Here is a 24,401-nt window from a genome sequence, read left to right as displayed (position 1 = left end):
AGCTTAATCTGAACTGGCTGGTTGCAAGAGCCAAACTAGGGTTGCCAAGTCCAATCCCAGAAATATCTGGGGACTTTGGGGGTGGAGCCAGGAGACTTTGGGGGTGGAGCCAGGAGACACTGGGGTGGAGCTAGGGGGAGGGGGGGAAATGGCACCGGGAAGTGTGGCGAGCCGCCCCGTCTCGGAGAGGGCAATGCCGCTGCGCAGCTGCCGCCTCTTCTCCGCTCGCCGTGGCTGCTCCTCCGAGATGGGCTCAGGCTGAGCCCATCTCGGAAAAGCAGCTGCGGTGGGGGGGGGGGGCGGCAGCGGCGCGGTGGCCTCGCTGGCTCCGCCACTGGGGTGGAATTGGAGGGAGGGTGGAGGCGGGCCAGGGGCGTGGCGAGCTGCGAGTCTGGGTCCTAGAAGGGCCTGGATTCATGGCTTGCCATGCTCCTGGCCTGCCTCCGCCCTTCCCTTTTCTGGTTTTGCCTGCGCTGCTGCCACCTCTTGGCTACTCCTCCGAGATGGGCTCAGCCTGGGCCCATCTCGGAGGAGCAGCTGCAGTGGGTGGGGAGGGGGCGACAGCAGCGTGGTGCGGTGCGGCGGCCTCGCCCACTCTGGGATGGGGTGGCTCACCATGCTTCCCGGCACCGTTTCCCCCTCCCCCCGCTTCTGTTTTTTGGGGGAGCAGGGGAAGAGGGTGGAAATCCTGGGGTCCCCCGCCAGGGCGGGAGGGTTGGGAAGCCTAAGCCAAACTGAACTTGAAAGTAAAACTGCTCTTGTGAATTCCAATACTTTACAGCATGGCAAGCCAAGTGGTCGAATACTATACTCTACATTTACAGACCCTGGTGGAAGACAGGAGGGCCTGGCATGACTTTGTCCATGGGGTCACAAAGAGTCGGACTCAACTGTGCGACTGAACAACAAACATTTACAGATGTACATTTATACCTGCTGGCCTCTGAATTAGGACCAATGATGTCATATTTTCCTTCTTACTTTTTGAACTCATATACGGAAACTGCTGGAAAATGTTCATATACCATATGGCAGGGTTGTCAACTCTGGGTTAGAAAATTCATGGAGATTTGTAAGTGGAAGAAGAAGAAGAGCTGGTTTTATATCTTGGCCTTCACTACTCAAAGGCATTATGGAGAGTCTTACAATCACCTTCCCTTCTTCTCCCAACAACAGACACCCTATTAGGGTTGCCAGCCTCCAAGTGGGACCTGGAGATCTGCTTTTACAACTGATCTCCAACTGGCAGAGATCAGCTCCCCTGGAGAAAATGGCTGCTCTGGATGGACTCTATGGCACTGTATCATGCTGAGGCCCTTCCCCTCCCAAACCCCACCATTTCCCAGTTCCACCCCCAAAGTCTCTAGGTATTTTCCAACACAAACCTGGCAACCCTACACCCTATTAGGTGAGGCTGAGAGAGTTCTGAGAGAACTGTGATAGACCCAAGGTCACCCAGCTGGCTTTATGTGGAGGGTGAGAGATTAAACCCATTTTCCAGATCAGAGTCCACTGCTCTTAACCACTATACCAAACTGGAGCTTGGGGAAGGCGGGATATGGAGAGTAGAGAGACCTCAGTAGGGTATAATGCCATATAGTTCATCTGTCACAGCAGTTATTTTCTCCAGGGAAAACAATCTCTGTAATCTGGCAATCAGTTGTAATTCCAGGAGATCTCCAGCCTCCATCTGGAGGTTGGCAACCCTAGTTCTTGTAGAACATAGATAAGGTCTAGGAAGTTTCCAAGAGATGTTGTTTTCTGCTTGCATTTGGCTCTCACATTAATGCTGAGACGTATATATGGCCATTTCCTTGTTTGCATTTTGGGAAAAAATGGGTAAGAAATATAATTGTGGGGTTAGTCCTTACTATGAGCTAGCTTCAAGCCACTGAATGCATGTGTCACCCAAAGTAGAAACAGGAACAGACAGGCATCCTCTAGGGACATCAAGAGTCAATTACCCATACTGTTGTCATGATTTCCTCATATTTTTCTGGGCTTTGGCATCCCAAGTCAATTTGGGAAGATGTGAGAGTGAGAAACAAATGTGATCATGATCTCAAATTAAATTTTCCGTTCTGCTAGGGAAATCTGCAGCAAAACTTGCAATTTTTAAAAGCTTGTGTAAGTTCCCCACCTCACTTTGATAAGGCAGGCAGGAAGACACTGAACAGGATTGCCAACCTCATGATGGTGTTTGCAGATCTCCCCAAATTACAGCTGATCTCCAGACTTTAGAGATCAGTTTTCCCAGAGTAAACGGCTACTTTGGAGGGTGGACTATATGGCATTATACTCCCCTGAGGTCCCAACCTGGCCTTCCCAGGCTCCATCCCCAAGTCTCCAGGAATTTCCCAACCCAGAGCTGACAACCGTACTCTGGAAGAATATTTAGTAAGAAAATAGGACTTTAATAAATGTTTGAAAAGAAACTGGAGGGAAAGAAATCTAAACTGCAGTGTCTAGAAAACAGGAATTGACAGCACTTTATAACATGTCATCAGGTTTGCAACCTGTTTTTAGTAATTTATTTTAATGATTACTCTATGCTTTTATTGTTGTACATTGGCTAGAACCTGGCTTCGGTCAGGATGGGGCAATTCAATAATAATAATAAATTTCAACACAATTTTACATCACTTTGCTACAGCATATGACTGTATAGACAAGGGGGCCATTCCCCATTCTTAGTGTGATTCACTAATATCACTCAGATAATTGTAGGCAACATGATCTCCATTTGGGGTTTTAACCACTCATCTTTGTCTAATCTAACTTTGAACAACATTCTTTTGTCATTCTTTTTGTCATTCACTGTGCAAAATGTTGGTAGAATTCCAGCTTTAATACTTTCATTCCCTTGTCACTTGTAATATTAGCATTTATCAGATTTAATGATTTATTTGCTTGCCAGTTGAGCTCTGTGACCAGGGATTTTATTCAGCTTCTATTGCTATTCTTTTGACCTTTAATGAACATGCAGGATATTTTATCCTATAGCTCCCTGAGAAATGAACTTTCTATTATTATGTTCTTAGACATGCAAGTTACAAGATCACAGCAAGAAGGAAACTACTATACTTAATATTGTAGTATATTGTGCCTTTAGGTAGGAATATTTCTCACCCATGCAGGTCATTTTCTTGGGTTTGAACATCTACTGGAATTTTGATTTTAATTTGTACAATTCAAATTTTGAATTGTTAAAACTTTGGGATTTTACCTTGAGATCTAATTGGTTCAGATTTGTTGGATAGTTACAGGTTATTAAAGTGCTAGCTAATAATTGTTGTCCATCTGTGGGAAACAGGTAGTTTTAAATGTGCTTATAGCTGGTTTCAGAATTGATTGGTTGCAATGCAGGAGGTTCATTTACCATTCTATTTTCAATCTTCCTGTGCTTTTCAGTGCATATTTGAGTTTAGACTTGGTATTTAGTGCTAATCATTCCATTAAGGTGGTACCTGAAGACCTCCTCCCTGCTGGAATCCCATATCTTTAGCGCTCCCCTATATTCCTGTGGCGCAGAGTGGTAAAGCTGCAGTATTGCAGTCTGAACTCTGAATTATTGAATAAATTTCAGCCCCCCTCCCCCAAAAGGTCTTTTGCCAATCCTCAAAATCCCTTGAATTGTAAAGGTCATTTTAACAACATAGTTTTGTAAGCTTTGTAGTGACCAAAATATTTGAATGTACACATGGAACATACATTTCACAATCTTTTGGATTGCCAACTAAAAATGCCATTTAATTTCTTGAGCTAATCTACTTTATATTTTTTGTATATTCATTCATATGTATTCTTGTTAAAGTAGTGGCATTGTGCCATTATGGGGCATGGCATATTATCCTGGCTGCTTCCTAGACATATTTTCAAATGAAAATAACCTCCTTCCCAACTATTTTGCACTCAAAATAAAGCACTGTAAACCCAGGGGGAAAACCTCAAACCTTCAGCTCCATGTAGGTAGATGATCAACCCCTTTGGGGGGGGGAGGGGGGCTGAAATGTATCCAATAATTTCTTTCCTATCAGTCCTAAATTGCTTTGACAATAAAATGCTTTAACAACATGAAATGCTTCATTTATAACCTGTTATGTCTTGCAATTCAGTCTTAATGTTACAACATAGCGAACACGACAGAGGCGACCAGTGAAAGTCCCCAGGTCCCCGGATGTAGCTCGCTAATACGCTCCACCAATCAAGATCTGTGGCGGGAAGTTTAACTGGCAAGGATTGGACCTGGCCAGGTGGAGGGTTGTTCTGGGGGATGTATATAATCAGGACCCGGCCCGCGTGTTCTTCTCTTGTGATGTACTCACCAGTAAAGTATCTTGCCTTCAACACGTCTCATCACTCAGTACATTACATAACCTAAAATATAAAACTGTACTATTTGGTATATCTTGACAGTCAGAATTACCTCAGTGGAACAGGCTTCCTTGGGAGGTGGTGAGCTCTCCTTCTTTGGAAAAAGAATTTATAGGGTTGCCAGCAGTCAACACACACACACACACACAGTGTGGCAGAATGCCCCTGCTTTGGCCTGAAGGCCCTATTCTGCCCTGCAGGCCCTATTCTGCCCTATTCTGTACCTCACTGCCACCACTTGACCTTTTGCTGGAATTGCCCACTGGAAGGGTCAGGACTTCCAGCTTCCCTTCCAAGTTTCAAGATCTTGCCTCTGTGTCTCCTGCTGCCCATTGCCTGGTCACCATAGGTACAATTTACAGCCTTTCATGCCCCTGGAGGAACAGTCACTTCCCAACTGCCTGCCTTCCCCCTGGAATGCCTTTTAAAATAGTGTGTCTTCAGGGTCAGTCCTAGACTATCTGGCACCCTTGGCAAGGCTAACTACTGGCCCTTTGCCCCTCCCCCCCACATTGATAACTAATTTTCAAATTGTAGGAAAATATGGGTCCAGTTTGGCACCTCCTGAAGGCTGGTGCCCTAGGTCAGTGGTCCTCAACCTTTCGGGCACCAGGGACCGATTTTGTGGGAGACAATTTTTCCACAGACCGGGGTGGTGGTGGTGGTGGTGGTGATTTCAGGATGATACAATTGTGCACTTTATTTTGATGCTGTGGTTAAGCGTGCGAACTCTTATCTAGGAGAACCGGGTTTGATTCCCCTCCACTTGCTGGAATGGCCTTGGGTCAGCCATAGCTCTCGCAGGAGTTGTCCTTGAAAGGGCAGCTTCTGGGGAGAGCTCTCTCGGTCCCACCCACCTCAATGGGTGTCTGTTCTGGGGGAGGAAGATAAAGGAGATTGTGAGTCACTCTGAGATTCAGTTATTTTATTCTATATTACAATGCAGTAATATAATAATAAGAAGAAGACAACATTGGATATATTACTGCATTGTAATATAGAATAATATAGAATAAAATAATTATACAACTCATGGCCCGGTTGCTAACGGGCCACGGACCAGTACCGGTCCACGGCCTGCGGGTTGGGGACCCCTGCCCTAGGTAGTCCTGCATGTCTGAACTGGTGGAGGTCTATGTGATACCAAGAACCACAGCCAGCACCCAAAGTTATATTTATTAAAAAGAAAATGTTTACAAGCATACTTTTAGCACATGACCAAACTGAGGAAGGGGTTCAAAAGAAACCTATATACAGTATCTATATATCTATAAATCTATACATGCCCTATCTGATGTTAACATATATACCCCAGAGGTCATTGTAGTCTGCTACACAGCACCTCCGTCCTAACCACTTCTGGCCCAAAGGACGTCCATCTTGCCTCACAGGGCCAGGGCTTTTTTAGCTCTGGTCCCTGCCTGGTGGAATCAGCTCCCTATGGAGATCTGGGCCCTACCTAAGCTACTGCCATTTCATAGGGCCTGTAAGATGGAACTGTTCTGCTGGGCTTTTGGTTCTTCCTCTCTTGTTTGGGTGGTGTTGGAGCAGCATGAAGGCTGAGTAGATGAAAAGGCAGGGAATATTGATTGTTAGCCTGTTATTAATTAGCTTGTAAGTACAGGGCTTTTGCTTTATTTTTAATTCAAAACTGTTGACATTTTGTTTTGTTTTAACTTGCTTTAACTTTGTTTTAATTTATTTTAATTATTTGCTCACCTGAATTATTTTAATGATTTTTAATTACCATTCTTTGGTGAAAGTGATTTGAGGGCTACACTCTGTGCTTGAGTTTTATTCATTTTACTTATGTTCTTTAAGAGCTATTTTTGTAATCTTTGGTTTTTCTTGTCCTGTCTTTGTTGTTTTATGTTGGAGATGATTTTATTGTTTGGTTGTTTTAGTAACTGAGTAGCAGCATAGATAACAGCATTCTATCTTCTTCACTCTCCTCCTTCTTCCTCCTTGCCTTGCTTAGGGTGAGTTACAGGAATTGGTGGTAGCCCTGAGATTCAGGGGAGTCTGACCCCTAAACTCTGTTACCATCCCAAGGACCCTCTGGACTGGGACTCCTAAACACCCTCTATTTCTCATTTTCTGTTTCCTTACCAAAAGGTAGGAGAAGTGGAGTAATTTTTCAATTACTCCCTATTTTTCAGTGTTCTGTTATTGTACTACCACCAACATCTTTGGCCCTTCATTTCTGCTATCTCCTTTTCCTCTGTTGCTCCATCCCACAGGTCTCTGCACCTCAAACTCTTCTTCTTCATTCAATTTTTATTTTTGCCCTCTTTTGTTTCCCACTCCACTTCCCACTTCTCTCCACTCCTTTTTGTGAATTTACTGACAGAAGCAGACAAGTCATTCTCTCAGTAGTTTGTACCAATGAAAGTAATCTTAAATATAGCCAGGCTGTGCACCACCATGCTAGAAACTCCATCAGGCATCTCTCAGTTGGGCAGTTCAGATGTACTGAAGTGGACGTTCTTCTATATTCCACTTTTTATAGGCTTGGATAGGTCTAGATGTTTCCACAAAGATATGAGGAAAGGCTGTAAACGAGTGGTATTTTGAATTTAAAGAGACTAACAAATGGAGGAACAACTGCAAACAGTTCACAGAACTTGAGAGATTTACTCCTGAGCTTTATATACATTATATATATATGCTTTGTCCAAGGAGCTCATAGCATAATAAATTGTTTTCCTCTCCTCCATTTAAGGCTCACAACACTGTGAATCAACTGGTGCTACACTAATTGCACTGGCTGACCCTCCATTATTATTTGGCGCAGACAAGAAGATCTCTGGATCCAGTCACTCCAGGTGAAACTGTGTATTGAGGTTATTCTATTATCTGTGTTTTTAAACAGTATTACAGTATTGTTTTAAATTGTTTTATATATTTTATTAATGTATCTATTTTCTATCTGAGCCCATCCATGGGGAGGGCGGAATATAAATCTACATAAATAAAAAAAAGAGGGTTTCTAGCCGAAGGTAACCTGGAGAGCTTTATGGTAAGATAAGGCTTTGAACACAGGTCACCCAGATCCTAATCCAACAATCTAAACACTACAAAAAAAATTGCAAAAGGGCTTGTAAACATTACAGTAAAAGAAATAAACACTTTACATGTGTAGAACATGAATATGGTTTTTACTGTATGATGAAGTCATGTAATAACCTAATTGGCTGAACAAAAAAAAAATGATTAACTGACTAACTGACATTGGACTTCTCCTAATTGTTGAAATTGTTTCCTTTCCATATTTTCTATACCATGAATGGTACAGTTGAAACACTTCCATTTTTTTAAAAACCCTGAACTCACTGACTTGACATATGACAAAATAATACAAAAATAATGCCATTCACAAAATAATAATGAATAATTATTAGAACTTGTAGATGTCCTTTAAATAAATAGGGTCTAAATAGCTTCTGCCCTGACCTGGATGGCAAAGGCTTGTTCAAACTCATCAGATCTAGGAAGCTGAATGGGGTCAGTCCTAGTTAGTTTTTGGATAGGAGACTTCCAAAGTAGTTCAGAGTTACTACACAGAGGCAGACAATGGCAAACCACCTCTAAATGTCTCTTGCCTTGAAAACTCTAGGGGGTTGCCATAAATCAACTGTAACTTGACAGCGGGGGGGGGGAGGTTCCATATAAGATTCTGCTTATAATAAGAGTTAACTTACTCACTAGATGGCAACATTAATCCATATAAATATAGCTGAGACTCTTAGAAGTTAGGTGTAGTAAAGAGAAACAGGACATTGGCACAAACTGTATGTGGAATAGAGATCTATTAAAAAGTATTCTATTTGAAAGAAACATTTGAAAATAAATCTAAAATGTTTTGAACTGAATGTTTAGGGAGTTTCCAAAGGGATTAAAATTTTCTTCCTTCTGAAGTGATTAAATTTTCAAAGTGTGCATTTAAAAAAATACAGAGTAAATTCTTATTATTCGTATACAGAGTAATACAGAGTAAATTCGTATTATTATTATTAAAAGTTTACAGAGTAAATTCTTATCATGTACTCTTGAGCAGATAGGAAAAGATGTATTTTGGGAGGTAAGTGTACAATATATGACAAATCAACCCATTTTTCAGGACAGCACCTTCACTGGGTAAGTCAGGGGAGTGGGCCCAGTCTGAATGGCTGATATTTGAATAGCATACATATATAGGAAGGGTCATGGTTCTGATAAGGAAATTCTGGAAAGAAGAGTTCTAAGACAATTATGTATCTTACAACATTCCAGCAACAATGTTCATGCTACACGGTAAGGAGGTATATATAGGTATATATTGCAAAGGCAGGAGAACCCTAAGTCATACTGAATATACCTGTTTTTTTTCTATTTAATTTTTCTATTTAATTTTGTGAGAATTTCTGGTGCCTTCAGTCCAAAAAGAAATTCTCCATAATAAATAGTAAAGTTAAAAAAATAGCACCTGCTAAAAGTTCCTTTGCTTGATGGTTATTTGAGACACAGGATGCTCATTTATTCTGGAGCTAGACCTTATATACATATTTTTTTAAATTTCTCTTTCTCAGCATGTGTAAAGGAAACCACTAGTAAATCTGTATAGAAGGCAAAACATTCAAAGCTCTTCTGCATTTAAAGCAAAAAGACACATTGTTGAGATTTGCACAGAACTGTGTGCAACTATCCCTATCCAGAAAATGTGGTTTGAACTTTCTGAACCTTCAGTTGTGCTTTCTCATTGGCTGGCCTAAGACACAACAGTGTAGTTATTGTACTCCCCATCCTCTCCCTATTAGTGAACCATTCTTTGTTTATCAATACTGCACTTAGATTAAAACTAATATTACATTTCTGGCCTAAGACACAACAGTGTCGTTATTGTACTCCCCATCCTCTCCCTATTAGTGAACCATTCTTGGTTTATCAATACTGCACTTAGATTAAAACTAATATTACATTTCTCTTTAAAAAAGAAGCTAATATACTTTCATGTTTTGAATGAATCAGAGCCAGCAGGGGTGTTGCCTCTAATGCTGACATCTTTTTATTGGCCACACTCTTTTGACTCATAAATGGCAACCTTCGTATTCATGCCACTGTGTATCATACCAGGAAAAAAATCAGCTTCTAACCTTCTGTGCAAGGCTTCTAGAAACAAGACCAGGAAAGCAGGTGGCATACCTTCTGTCCTATAATTCTTAGGAGCACCAATCTCTAGTGTTTCTACTTCCTTTAGTAAAAGGGATGTGCCCTCAAGAAGCCAGGGGGACAGAGGAACAGGGAGGCAGGGCTTTGATAGTTGCACAGAAGAAGGAATTGTGGCAGGTATTGCTTGCCATACAAAGAAGATGAAATGGCTGTAATTTCTTTTTTCTCGCAACTGTTTAAGGTACAGGAGTTCTTCTCCTTTGCCCTTGACATGCTAGCCCTGCCCTCAAATTTCCTGCAGTGTGCAGATCAGCTGTGATTGGTCAAGTGCAAGACACTCTGTTTCCTTCACATGTCCCATGGCTGACTACAGGCCTTGAAAACAGGCTAATGAAGGAAAGAGCTAAAGAGAAATCTCTCTGTGCCTTAAAAAGAAGAGGCTGGCAAAGGAGGGAGACACTAATGTTACTATTGCAATGGCACTTGGCTGCTGAATAGTTAGCAGCACTGGCCAGCAGGGGACAGCAGAGCCCCCAAAGCAGCCACAACAAATGAACAAATGGTATTCATAATTAGTTTTTGTTGCCTTGATTAATATAATTTGATCACACGTTTTGTCATTTTTATAAATATTTATATTAAAAATTCAAGCTATCTATGTCTTAGCACTGGCCACAGTTGGCACTCCTCTTTTTTTGCTGATAATTTATTGTATAGGTCTCTGAGGCCTGGTCTAAATGACATCACCTGCTCATGGCATTTTCTGCTTTTATGTGACACGTTTGTAAAGATCACCACATGCATTTGGCATCTAAAGTTGTTAGCTTGCCATCTTATGAATCCACTACACAATAAATCTGTATTATCTGACATGGTTTTTAGAATATTCGTGTTATGCTTAAGCTTAGGGTGGGATCACACTGGGAATTTTGCATAGCAGTATCCCAGCTTTGAAAAAGCCGGCAGGTGCTCTTTGATGTGTACCATGGCAATCACACAGCCCTCACCCTGCTGCTGGGAGAAGCAGGGCTGCATATGTACATGAGGGCATTCAGACTGCTCCTGTGCATGCAGGGTGGGTACATCATATGTCCCAGCTGTTTGGACAGCCAGGAAATGTGCACTGCATGCTACTGGGAAGTTCTCAGCAGCCATTTAATCCGGTCCCAACCCATCCTAAAATGAGGTAAGAGTGGGTAGGACTCAGGGGGCAGATGTATGTGCGTGATTGTGTACATTAATTCTGGAGGGGAGGAGGGGCTAGATCAGGCCAAATCTCCTGTGTGATCTCACCCTTAGTATCAGCTGGCCATTGAGTTCTGATTCCAGATTGTCCAAAGAAATGGAGACTACCTCATTGTCTGTGTGTCTGTGGTTTCCTTTAAAGTACTGGCTTCAGAGACAGTTTGACAACTTGCTTTAGAATGTTATCAAGAACTTCTGGGATATGGAATCTCCAGAGCTACGAGAGAAGGGAGGGAAGAAACACACCACAAGCAAAAGTACCACACAATGCATATTATTGTTTGCAACAATCAATGCATGTGGCATATATTAATATCACACCTTTTGTCATCAAACAGGAACAGGTCAAGTATAACATTTAAGACAGGTCTTAATTATTACAGAACATATAGAGCAATGGAAAGTGAAATCAACACATATCACTTTATATGCTTATCCTTAAAACTAGTTCTATTTTGTATAATTTACGCTTATTGTTATTATGCTTATTATCTTTATACTAATTCTATTTTGTATAACTTGTAGTATTTTTATCCAGCCCTTAATATTTTCTAAGATAATGGGCTACTGAGGGGGTGGGACTGGTGGGAGAAAGTTCCTAGGGCCCAAGTCAGCTGGAAGTCCCTAAAGCCAGTGTCAGGATGAATTCAACAAATGCATTTGGATTATTTTACATCTAATGCACTGCTGTACTGAAGCCACTAGGGGCACAGGGACAGAGCCCAGCAGTAGGGGTGCGCAACCCCCCCCCCAACAACAGTATTTTTCAGGTTCAGATATACTGAACCTGAAAAATATTGGTATTTTCTGATATTCCTAAATCCCAATATTGCTCTGGCATTGGGATTCTGGAATTTTTTTGAACCCCTCCAAAATTTCAGCTCCATTATGTAATGGAGAATTGATCTGAAGGTATCTGTGGCCGAGGGAAGGGGGCTCTCCTCAAGAAACCGAAGCTTACCAAAGTTTGAACAACATTAGACTTGGGGGTCCAATTTTATGGGCCTCTGAAGAAAGTGCTCCCATCCCCCCTTCTATGCCCCCAGAAGAAGGTGTCCCTGAAGAAGCTGCCTTCATGTTTTCAGTGGAGGCGGAAATGGCATTTAAAGAGATCACAGTATCTTTAAATGCCTATTGCCTTGTGCAAGCATGGTGGCAGTGGCATGACTCAGCAAGTATGCCTTTTTGAACTCATTTGCTGAGTCATGCTGCTGCCATTGTGGCAGCAGGGCTTGGAGGAGAAGACAGTATTGCTGAATGTACCCAAATAAAAGCAAACCCCCCCGTTTTCTTCCAGGGTCAGCTATATTGGTAGACAAATAAAGTTCTCTGATCTGCATATGGCTTAAAAATACCTGTAAAATACTGGTAAGGTATTTTGGGGGGTAATTTCTTGAATGCACACTCCTTCACAGCAGTAGCTCTGCTGGCTGGGCATTTCTGGGCAAAACCCTTAACCATCAGTACCTGCTAAACCATCAACTAAGCAAGCATTGGAGCAAGGCAAGACCAACCACAAGTCATGTCTGCTACAGTCATTGCCAACCTCCAGCTTCCTAGCAACATTGTTATTTCTAGCAATCTATTATTTCCCTCTACTTAGATACTGTAGACATTACGTTCCATGTTATATGATAAATGATATAATATTTTTAGAAAATGTCAGCAAAATCAATCCCAATGATCCCAATATTTCTTATCCAGCACCACAATACAATCAATTTGTTGCTGCTTTTCTGCTAGATAAAAGTACAGGTATAAGGGTAAACTGTAATAGATTTCTCACTGATTTACTTACTAAAGATTTATTGTGACATGACGTTTTTGTGAACTAGAACTCATTTCATCAAATGTAAGAAGTGTATACTATATGGGTGTGTAATATGTGCACAAATACACAGTTATAAAATTAGACACATAATTTGGATCAGAGTCATAATTTGAATCAGGGTCATACATTAGATACTAAGAGCCCTGTGGCACAGAGTGTTAAAGCTGCAGTACTGCAGTCCTAAGCTCTGCTCACGATCTGAGTTCGATCCCCAGCGGAAGCTGGGTTTTCAGGTAGACGGCTTGAGGTTGACTCAGCCTTCCATCCTTCCAAGGTCAGTAAAATGAGTACCCAGCTTGCTGGGGAGAAAGTGTAGATGACTAGGGAAGGCAAACTACCCCGTAAAAAGTCTGCTGTGAAAACGTTGTGAAAGCAATGTCACCCCAGAGTCGGAAACGACTGATGCTTGCGCAGGGGACCTTTCCTTTTCCATTAATCAGGAAGTAAATTGCCTCTTGAGAACCCTGCTAAGACCTGGTGTTGAATTCCACAGATCTGTTACACTAGCAGTGGCACTGCTATCTGGTAAAGAAGAAGCCTTCCTCTGATTATGTGTCCCTTCAGCAGGAAAACTTCTTGTAAAGGGAAGACTCCTTTGACTGAGGAAACTGCCCCCAGTAGTGAGATGGATCTGCAGAATCCAACCCTAGTTTTCACTGACATGTTAAAACTGTATCTGGGTTCTATCACATTTTTTTAATTCCTTCTAGAAAATTAGATGTTAGGGAGAAAATTACTATAACTATATATGAACTCCTCTGACAACTACTTTTCTATGAACAGTTGATTCTTTCTAACAGAAGCACATTCAGTCAGGCTTTTTATCTTCTATGCAGAATAGTCGTATTTTTCACCCACTTATCCTAGAGAAATGGCAATATTTGAGTTAACTAAGATCTCTCTTTACAACTCTAAATATGAAGTATTTCTTGTATTTGTGAAGCTCTTGCTTCATGTTCTGTTCACAGGCACGGCAGAAGGAAAACAACCAGAAGATTTCAGTCCTGTTCTGTGCAATGTTTGCACAAAAATATAGATACCTAAACATACCCAAATTTATACAGTAAGCATTGTTCAGTGCTTACAGATGACTATGAAGAAATGACTATGTGATGACTTCTGTGAATTGTTTCATGCATCTGCACACCCTGGCTTACCACATTCATTCATCTATTTTCTCTATGTTTTTTCTTCAACATGTTGCCTCTTCCTTCCCCGACATACACTAACTTCTGGTCCCTGAGGGAGATAAAAATTATTGCACAAGGCACAGCCTTGCCAGTGGTAGTGCCATAGTTATAGAATTATCATCACTGGCAGGTTTACATGACAGTTTTCTTAGCCCTATAAATGCTAGTATTTTGTCAAGTAGGAGATTATGTTGTTCTGGAGTTTAGATGGAATTATATTTATGTTACAATACATGCTCTCTCTTCAGCTATTTAATAAAATGTGGTTAAGAAAAAATTTCCAAACAATAAATATTCATTTCTTAGCAGTGTAACACCATCTCAATCTCATTGACTTCAATAGACTTAAAAAGATTTCAATTCTGCTTCAGACTGCATTGGACAAGTCTGGGCAGCTGCAACGGTGTGAAGAAAATTCCTGTGGGGACTAGCCACCATATGGCCATTGGTTTCTGTGCACAGATACTATAAAGGTTTCTAAACTTGTTCTTCTTAATGCCTACAGTTCTAGATTGTGGGGTGAGATGCCTGGAGCTATATATATGAACATATAAAGCTGCCTTATACTGAATCAGACCCTTGGTCCATCAAAGTCAGTATTGTCTACTCAAGACTGGCAGCAGCTCTCCAGGGTCTCAAGCTGAGGTTTTTCATGCCTATTTGCCTGTACCCTTTTTAGTTGGAGATGAGCAGGGCACAAGATTCCAAGACAGAAGAGGATTCTGTGGAAGGGAGGGCCATCTTCAATGCAGCAACCCAGAACCATGTGGATTGATCGCCCCCAGCAAAGGAACCTCTTGACCCACAGCCAATGTATGGGGATGATGAAAAAGATTTATATCCTGCCCTCCACTCCGAAGAGTCTCAGAGTGGCTCACAATCTCCTTTACCTTCCTCCCCCACAACAGACACCCTGTAGGGTGGGTGAGGCTGGAGAGGGTTCTCACAGCAGCTGCCTTTTCAAGGACAACCTCTGCCAGAGCTATGGCTGACCCAAGGCCATTCCAGCAGGTGCAAGTGGAGGAGTGGGGAATCAAACCCGGTTCTCCCAGATTAGAGCCCGCACACTTAACCACTACAACAAACTGGCTCTCTCTGGATCACTGTTTCATCACTCCCTATGATCTGGGAAGGTAACCTCATATGTTGCTTTTTTCAAATGATGTTTATATATATATATATATATATATATATATATATATATATATATATATATATATGTATGTTTGTGTGTGTGTGTGTGTATGATTTTCAAAGAGGGCTGGAAGTATCTTGTCTTATTCCCATATCTTATGATTGTCAAGGGCCAAGCTAGACATGCCATGGAAAACATGTGATAGATATCTCACTTTTTCTGAAAAGGTCAAGGAAATTGTAGAACTGGTCTATACTACCCAAATCTGCAGTTAGTTTTGCAGGGGGAGAGGGGAGACATTGATGCTGTGGTTGTCCTCTCCCTCTTTCCCACAGATGAGTGTAGTTTGAAGTTTATTGTTATTGTTGTAGCCGTAGGCCATAAAGGCACAGCATATACACCAACATGTAAATTTCCTTTAAAAATAAAGCATATAAAAGTGTGCTCTCCACAACAGAAGGGTTAAAACATTTTTACATGACAGGATAAAATTTTAAAAAGTTTAAAACTAAGATGTAAATGTAACAATAAAATTCCATAAAATAAAATAATATGGAATTACGATTTGGCTAAAATACCTGTGGAATTAGCAGATACTAATTTTGTCTTTATCTTTATTGATTTTTTTAAAAAGATAAAAGTAGTTTTTGAGGGTAACAGAAGGGATAGCAACAGCCAATAAAAATTAATACATTCCTCATGTTAGCCGGAAAAATTTACAAGAAGTTGATTCAGCAATCTGTTTTGAATGGACTGGCAAAGCATAAATACATTTGCTGAAAAAAAAAATTATTGACTGCTTATTGTAGTTAGAACCTTCATCTTTGTACAAACCAAAACAGGACAATTACTTACTATACAGGGCAACTGCTAAAAAGGTCATGGTGTCTGCTATTTGAATCAAACCTGAAAAACTGTGTAGAAATGTATGACTCCGTATCTCCCAAAGAGTATACACAGACAGCATGACCCCATCTATTCCAGATTCAGAGAACAAATTTGTTCATATAAAGCTAGAGTGATCAATACAAGATCACACAGTGCAGTTGTGCACTGTAATTACATTCAGAGCTAGCTCTCTTAATGATTCACCTTCAGATCTCTTTGTTGACAAGAATGTATATAGTTGTCAAAAAGATCATTAAGCCATTCTGTTAATGAGCTCATTTGATACAAACTCCCTGTTTAGTAATTGTCACTTGATTGATTCATCAGTCGCTTTGGCATTCCAGCTTTATAATCAGATCATGAATTGTTCTATTTAAGAAATGAAAACATTTTGAATTCTGTTAATAGAACCCTCAACAAACTCTGCCAAGACCAGCACAATTTTCCAGTCCCATACATGTTGAAACGGAAATAAAATTATATATATATTCCATTAGTGCAAAAGATAAACTGAATGCAAAATGCAGTATTTTTTCTTACCTATTTCTGCCATGGTTATTCCTGGAGCTAATTGTCCATTGCTGCAGGAGCTATAGGTAAACAAGTTTGGTACAGAAGTGAGGTCATAGATAGGTTCCTGCTTGATCTGCTTGATCCCAGTCATGTCTAAGCCAGATTGATCTGGAGAGGGCTGGGCAGAATCCACATTGTAATAGCCCTCAGACTTGGGCAGATCAATGACATGCCCATTGGAATAAGTGCCACCAGTGTCATTGTTCAGGTTGCTCAGGCCATTGCTGATGCTGTTACTGTAGACACGGGCCAGGGCTTCAGCTTCACCACTCTGCTGCTGCCGTTGCTCCTGCAGTCGCTGTTGATGCTTCTGTACCTCAGCATACAGACTGTCCCTCTGCTTTTTGGACATTCTTCCAAATTTTACAGCTGAAACAAATCAAAGAAGAGAGCCAGAACTAATTGTTGTCTTTTATTATCAATCAGCTCTATAAACAACATTTAGCAAGCAGAGTACTTCAGAGTAATTAGCTCATTCATCCTTTCAACAATTCTGTGAGACAGCTTGTTGATTTTCTTATTGTAGTGGGCAAGAAACTGAGACTCAGAGAAAATGACCTGCTCAAGGCTGCCAGAGAATTCATGGTTGAGCAAACCTAACATTCAAGTGAAATGTACTGGTGTTCCTTTTACAAATATTTCTGGCCTTTAACAACTACAAAATAGGCAGTTTTCCATTACTGTATCTCAATACTAGAAGATGCTTCTGCCTAGGATTGTCAGCCTCTACATGGGGCCTGGAGATTTCCTGGAATTACTACTGATCTCCATACTGCAGGCATCAGTCCCCCTGTATACTATAGCAGCTTTGGAAAGTAAACCCTATGATGTCACACTCCTACTGAGTTCTCTCATTCCTAAACTCCACCCTCACAAGGCTCCATGATCAAAACTCCAGGAATTTCCCAACCTATAGTTGGTAACCCTAACTACTTGGATTGTGTAGGATGCTTTATATGGTAGATTATTTCTAATTCTTAACAATTGCATTGCATTGCTTGCATTGTTTTTAATGTAAGCTAGAGTGACATGTGTCTTGGATGACTTTTCTACATTTTAAATATAAACCAGTGGTGTTGAAGGGTAGAGGAATTTCTTTCTCCCACTTTGGGCTCTGTCTCACTCCTTTTGGTCCATTTCCCCTCCCTTCTATTTCTTCTGCAACTCCACTTCTGCAGCTCTCCTCCCTGTCTTCTGCTTGCCTGTTATATCTTTGCCCCCAAACCATCTCTTTGAGAGGGGGTTTTCTTTGTGTCAAAATAAAATTGCCATGATTGTGTGATATCTTGATAGCCATTTTAGGTTACCGAGGCAACCTCAGACAAATATCAGCAATGTTGTTTGTGGTTGCTTAGGTAATCAAAAATAGCTACTGAACTCTTGTGTTGTACTCTTGTGATAAATCTGCACTAGGGATGGACACAACCTGGTAAAATGGTGATTTGTGTTGGTTCATGGTTCATTTGCTTGCCTGAACTGGTGGTTCATGTTTCATTTGATTTCCCTAAGTGGTTCATGGTTTGTTTGATTTGGGAGGTGGTAGAACAGCCCTCTTGTTAGAGTCTCCAAACTCAGAGGAAGTCTTCAGCAGGCTCTCCTCAACTAGCCCTCCAAGTTTGGAAAAGATTGGATTTGGGATGTCTGAGTTATAGCCCTCCAAAGTAGATGTCCCCAGGAAAGCTCAGCTCTAGCTTCAGGTTCAACCCCTAAAACCACAACAAGGAACACTTTCCCCAGTAGATGTGTTTAAAAAAATTGTCTCACTATGTGAGGAAAAAAGGAGTACTTGAAAGCCTACCCTAAATCACTCGTGCAGCAAACAACAACTGAACTAACTCTTCTCTCTTCATGCTGCAAAGTGAAAGCAGCTGAGTCAGAGTGTGGTATTATACTGGTATATAATCTGCTCCCATAGAGTAGAATGGGAGCTGTATGGTTGGCTCCCAGAGTTGTCAATCAAGCTATGGACAACTGCTTTGGTTTTCTAGACTCTTCGCAAGTCCACCCCCAGCACTGTCTAGAAATTGACTGAATTGGCACAAGGCTGTCTGGGGAACAAACTGCAAAAACAAAACAAACAAACCACCATGGAAAAAAATGTGGTTCATTTTTTGGTTCGGAAATGATGCAACTGAACAAACCAGTTCAAAATGAACCACGAACTGGCCAGGTTCATGCTTGAACTGCAGTTCATTTCTTGGTTCAGACTGATCCCTACTCAGCACTTTAAATTATTTGTTTTTATATCCAGGCACTTTTAAAACTTCAGTTTTCCTAGAAACATTTAGCTGGATCACACTGTGGGGACAAGTTGGGAGTTAAATGAATACATGCAGTAGATCCCCAAGGTCTTTCAAGGGACATCTAATTTTCCTCTGTTACTCCCTACTTTCCCCTCTTTTCTTTCCCTGGTATTCCCCATACCATCTTCCCTTTTCCTGCTTCCTTCTATTGCCCCCCCCCCCCCCAGTCAGAATGAAGAGGCTGACACAGTATGTTGGGTATAAAACCGGGCCGCTTTATTAAAACAAACTTGATCAAACTTATAACTGGCAGGGGTAAGGCCTACAAGGACAAGCCCTGGGGTCAACCCCCTGACCCTGCCTTGTCCTAGGAGGGTGAACTACCCTGCACAAGCCCCCGTATTCTGGCTGGTGCTGAGCGGCCAGGCCCAAAGCCATCCTCCACCTGGACTAGCATCAATCCCCCATGGAAAGATCCTCCCAGGTGAGGCTTTTCTGTGATCTGCATTCCGCGCACTGAGCCATACAGCCCATCTCCAGTTCATACAGACCACCCGCACACCTGGTGCTGAGCCATAGGTGCTCCCCTGAAAACACTGGCCAATCATCCTCCAGCCTGCGACCGAAACAAAACTCCTACTAAACTCCCTAACACTACAGGGCAGTACAAGGTAGGCAAAAAACAACTCCACATGGGCCAATTCTGTGAAGATGAAAAAATTCCTACCTGGCCCCTAATAAGGCGACGAAAGGGTGGACAGGCGGGCAGAAAGGGCCGGGCAGACAGAAAGCCTGAAGCAACTGTGTGCTTCTGGGCAGGGCCGGGGCTTATATAGCCTCGACGCCATGCCCAGAAGAATCACCCGGATGGACCAGGCTGTCAATCAGCCGCTCCCTCCTTCCGGGCGGCAACAACGGCTCCCCAGCCTGAATGCCGGTGATGCCGGCTTGGCTGGGAAGGGGTCGGACCTTCTTCCCACCCACCAGTCAACCAACCTTTATCTGTTCCTCATTCTTCAGTTTCCTAGTTTCCCTCCCCCTGGGAAACTTTTCTTGGGAAAGACTGGCTGAGTTGGCCACTGGTTTCCACTGCTGGACTGGACCTAGTTGGGTGGTGATCAGCAGTGGCACCAGGCTTGGGCTTGTGGTGTGGTGGTGGGTCACAGCACTGGCCTGGGCCAAGAAGCACAGGTTAGATCTACTCACGTGGTGACTGCTGCCATTTGGGCCCAGTTGCATGGATACTGCTGTCCTGGGCTGAGAGGTTTGAGTAACGAGTCTCTGCAACCACTGGCTGCTTGTGGCACTGCCTCTGGACTCTAACTACCAACACCAAGGAAATACAGGTATCCAGGCAGAGGCAGGTGATGGCAAGTCTATTTATTTTCTCCTCCTGCCTTGAAAACCTGTGGGGTCACCATAAGTTGGCTGTGACTTATGACCCTTTCCACCACTACTAAGATTTTATTTTCCTGTTTTCACCCCATCCCCCATTCTAGCATTGCCCCTCCTCTTCTAATTCCTTGGGCTGCTTCTCCCCCTCCTTCAAGCCCCCCTCCTCCAAATCTCCCCCCTAAAGTCCACCCATCCTCCGATGCATCCCCGGGCTGAACCATCCACCAAAGGTACATGGAGAGGAGAGCAAGTGTGCCCCTCAGCCTGGGTGATGAGTGTGCAGGGGCTCATGGCCCAGTTTTCCTGTTTTTTCTCTCTCTCTCCAAGTGGTGGGGCCAGGTGCTTTGCACACATATAAAAGTGCAGGACCCAGGACCTTGTGGGCCCCATCTTAGCTATGGACCTGAGTCTCTGGTGGTTGCTGCTTGGCCCATCCCTGGTGAGTCCTCCTGTATTAGGGGATGCGGTGGGAGGGGAACAGAAATGTTTCCAGGGCTGTTTTGGTGTTCAAGTCAACCCCTGCTCCATCCCAGAGCTTTGCTCTACAGAAGTCAGCTATATTGTTATGCCTGGCTAGCAACTTCTTCTAGACTGGTAATTGAGAGCAAAGTGGGCATTTTTTCCTTAAAGCTACAGGCATTGTTTCTCTTAGTTGAGGGAATTTTAGTTGTTTTAGATTTTCTGCAAATTTAGGATTTCCTTCAGGTTTGTAGAGAAATCCACCCTATCTGTCCCTACTTCTGTTTTGCATATCTACAAAACTACACAGATCTATGAAGCTACCAGTTCAGAATTAAGTATAAATTAGATATATGATACTCATCTGAAGGGGTTTAAGTGTGTTTTGTCCTTTCCATACATTCCTTTCTCTCTCCTTTACAGATGGCAAATAACTATGATACTTGGACATATTTGATTTTAGAGATAAAATGCATCCATACCCCATTTGGAGATTTACATAACAGAACCATTGGGGAGAAAGATAAACCCTGAAGTAACAACTCTAGCAAGCCACACTAACATTTTTTTTTTTAACAAAGCAGTCCAGAAAGCAAAAACAGCTACAAACAAACCACAGTCAGTGATTTACAGGTTTCAGAAAATATGGGCAGCCTCTGGTAATTCGGAACAGAGTTTGTTGTCATCACAAAAGAATAACATGCTGTTGTCTTACATTTGCAGTAAGCCTGCTGCTGTATTTTTGTCAGACAAAGCCTTAGGGCCTATTTGTGATCCTAACCACAATCACTTGCACAAAAGTAAATTCGATTGAAATCAATAGGACATCCTTCCAAGCAAATGTGCCAGGCAGCCAGCACCCTGCTGTGAATAATGAGCAGGCCTGCCATTTATTTTTTTTTATCTCTACATGTTTGCCAAACAGCAAACCAGAGTTCTATAAAAATGTACAGCCTTCAGATTTGTATCCTGTGTGTTTTATCAATTTTCTCCAAACCTTTAATCTGTGCACTAACAGGATTAGTACCTTCTGAAGATAACAAGCCCTAAAGCCCTATTATCACAACCTGTCAACAGGGCTGTTATCTTCACATACTTATTTTTTTTTTTTAAGAATGTTACAGGTTATAGTTAAGGCCTAGAGGAAAACAACAGTCTTGAAGGTAAGCTCTCTATAGGAATGCCACTTCCTCCAAAAAAGCAACATTCATTGATTACTTTCTAGTCATACATTTGCAACATATAATCTTAAAAGTGCCAAATGTGTTCATCCCTCTTGAGAAGAAAGGGAGAAAATTGTGACTCTGTTGGAATAAGCTGATGTTATGATGCAAAGCTACTTCTATGTCATTTGCAAAAGGTATAGCAAGAGTAATGTTTTCATGGTGCCATTGCTGAATTTGATGTGTGCTGGCATTCGGTGGTGTATGAAAGAGAAGGCAGATTGACCAGTGGCTACTCCTTGTCTCAGGTAATATAGGCTTCACTCTTCTTGGCAACAAAGCACCATGCCCTTTTGGCAACACTAAAAGGACTTTAAGAGTGCATCCACACAGGGATATTCCCCACCACTGGCAGCAGGAGGCCCCTGCAGTAAACAGGAGTATCTATATGATGTTGTGCCCAGTCTGGGCTGTGACTCATCGGCTGATTACAGACCGGCACTTTGGGTCAACTCAGAGATGCCTCTGAAGTTGACCCCAAAAATCTGTTCAGATGGCAACATCTGCTGGCCGTCCTCCTCCCATCCTCACCCCATCCTCCAGGCACCTGAGACCAGCTCAAAAAGCTACCACTTCCAAATCTTTGAGCCAGCCATCAGTCACCTCCCCACCATCTGGACGGTGAAGGGTGCAAGCGACTTGGTGTTGTGGAACTGCCAAGCCGCCCCAAGCTGTTCCCAGGTTTTTTAAAAAATAAACCATTCAGAGTGCTGGAGTGCTTGTGCGCATGAGTGCTTGCGCCATGAGGATAAAAAAAGGAATCTGTCTTCTGAGGCATCTTCCCTTGTGGAGGCACCCAGCCGCTGCACAGATGGGATTGGGGCAGCATGCAGGTGAGTGTGTGGAGGCATTGGGACAGCTCTTTTTGAGCTGTTCTGATTCAGGATGCCTTCAAGCCACCCCGAAATGCCCGTCTGTTCTCAGCCATCTTGTTCTTGTGTTTTTCCCCTTTGAGCAACACAAAATTTAAAGAACTGCATTAGTACTAAACTTTAGGATCTTTAACGTGGCTTAAAATGTGTATAGAAAAGACATGTTACATAATCCTCCTGATACACATGATCACCATTATGTCTGAAAGAAGCAGCATCTATAGCTGAGGCTCAAAATATAGACATTGTTGCCCCCTTCAGGCAAAATGGAGGTTGTGCATATTGCAAGGACTGCATGCAGCTCCTTCTACCCATACATGTGTGAGACAGAGTCTATCTGTTGCCAGTTTCATATCTGCCCCATCCCCTTGGTATTCTGATTGTCTGGAGAGAAAGCCAGCAATAGCCCATCCATGCCCTTGGAACTTTCAAAGGGAGAAGGGAGGGAGAGTGTATTTTGGAAGCACCATCATGTTTTAATTTGGGGTTGGTAGCACTAATAGTAGCAAGCTCTGGCATGCCGGTAGGAAATATTTATTTGGCTTTTTTCACAGCTGTGCTTGGTGGTGTGACAATGAAGTTTGGTGTGAGCAGTAGTCCTCAGTGAATCCCAAAATCAGCTACCATTGTGGGTACAGTGGGACAGGACTAAGTGGAGATTCTTCAGCCAAAAAATATTTTAGTGGCCATTCCTACCACTCCATTGTTAGAGCATGGCAAAATGTAACTACTGGAAAGGCTTTCCTTAAATGTGTAGGATAATGAAAACAAGTTTAACTAAAGTTTTAATCAGGCTTCTATTGTACGTTATGTATATCTCCTACCATACAAAGGAATCAGGTCTGGTTCACTTGTATTCCTATTCGTTAAAACTTGGGTTAAAGAAGGGTCAATTAACAGGTTCAGAGAATATGGAATCATGCTGACAAGCTCTACCCCTGATGCTTTTTTTTGCTTTTTTTATGTCAAGTCAAAGCAAGAGATGTTCAGAGATGGTTTTCAAGGCATGAGAAGTTTCAATATGGTTTGCCATTGCCTGCCTTTGTGTAGTGACTCTGGTATTCCTTGGTGATCTCCCATCTGAATACTGACTAAGGCCACCCCTGCTTAACTTCTAAGATTTGACAAGATCAGACTAGCCTTAGCTATCCAGGTCAGGGCAATTCTTACATGCAAAGGTCTCTCATCCTGTATCATTGGTATGTTCACAAGATCTTCCTGTAAAGACTATAAAGACTTGCAGGTCTAGTGTAATGTTGGTAGAGATTTCTGTTAGCACTGCTGCTGCTGTGCTCTCTCTCTCTCTTGACTTCTCCTGGAATGTCATCTGAAAAGGGTTTGATTGGAATGCTGGGCCAGGGGCAGAAACTGAAATTCACTGCAATGCCACAACAACCATTTAACTCCCAAACTAACTACCAAAATAACCAAAGATTAGGTAGAGATATTGTTACTATTTTTCTTGAAAGTTAGGAGCACCACACTAGAAGACTATCGAGGACGAATACCAGCAAACTCTTTCTCTGACCCAGAATATGAGGCAGCTCAATATTCTTGGTGGTTTAGAGTACATAAGGTATTCCATACAGTACTCTAGGACAAGGCAATGTTGCATTTTTCGGTTAAATAATGTAAGATTGTCTTTATACATAGATAATGATATATACAGGTAATAGGCAGTGTTCCTTCTAAGCTGAGTTATCGTGAGCTAGCTCACAGATTTTTAGCCTCCAGCTCACACATTTTTGTCTTGCTCAGGAAGGATGACCCCAGAGCACAATAATTTATGCAGCAGCTCACAACTTTAATGCCAGTAGCTCACAAA

The 24,401-nt window shown here is 42.2% G+C and overlaps 1 protein-coding gene across 1 annotated transcript in view; it reads right to left on the bottom strand.

The window, feature by feature from the left end:
- The window catches only part of RORB (RAR related orphan receptor B), a 204,608-nt gene that overhangs the window by 38,715 nt on the left and 141,492 nt on the right, over window positions 1–24,401 (bottom strand). The window contains exon 4 of the mRNA XM_060237472.1: window positions 16,352–16,753. Coding sequence (XP_060093455.1) covers window positions 16,352–16,753 — 402 coding nt within the window. The remainder of the gene's footprint in view (window positions 1–16,351; window positions 16,754–24,401) is intronic.

The sequence above is a fragment of the Heteronotia binoei genome, chromosome 4 (genome assembly GCF_032191835.1).
Source record: "Heteronotia binoei isolate CCM8104 ecotype False Entrance Well chromosome 4, APGP_CSIRO_Hbin_v1, whole genome shotgun sequence".
Lineage (NCBI taxonomy): Eukaryota > Metazoa > Chordata > Lepidosauria > Squamata > Gekkonidae > Heteronotia > Heteronotia binoei.
The sequence above is the reverse complement of the archived record's forward strand: the minus strand, read 5'-3'. Positions and strand labels throughout refer to the sequence as shown.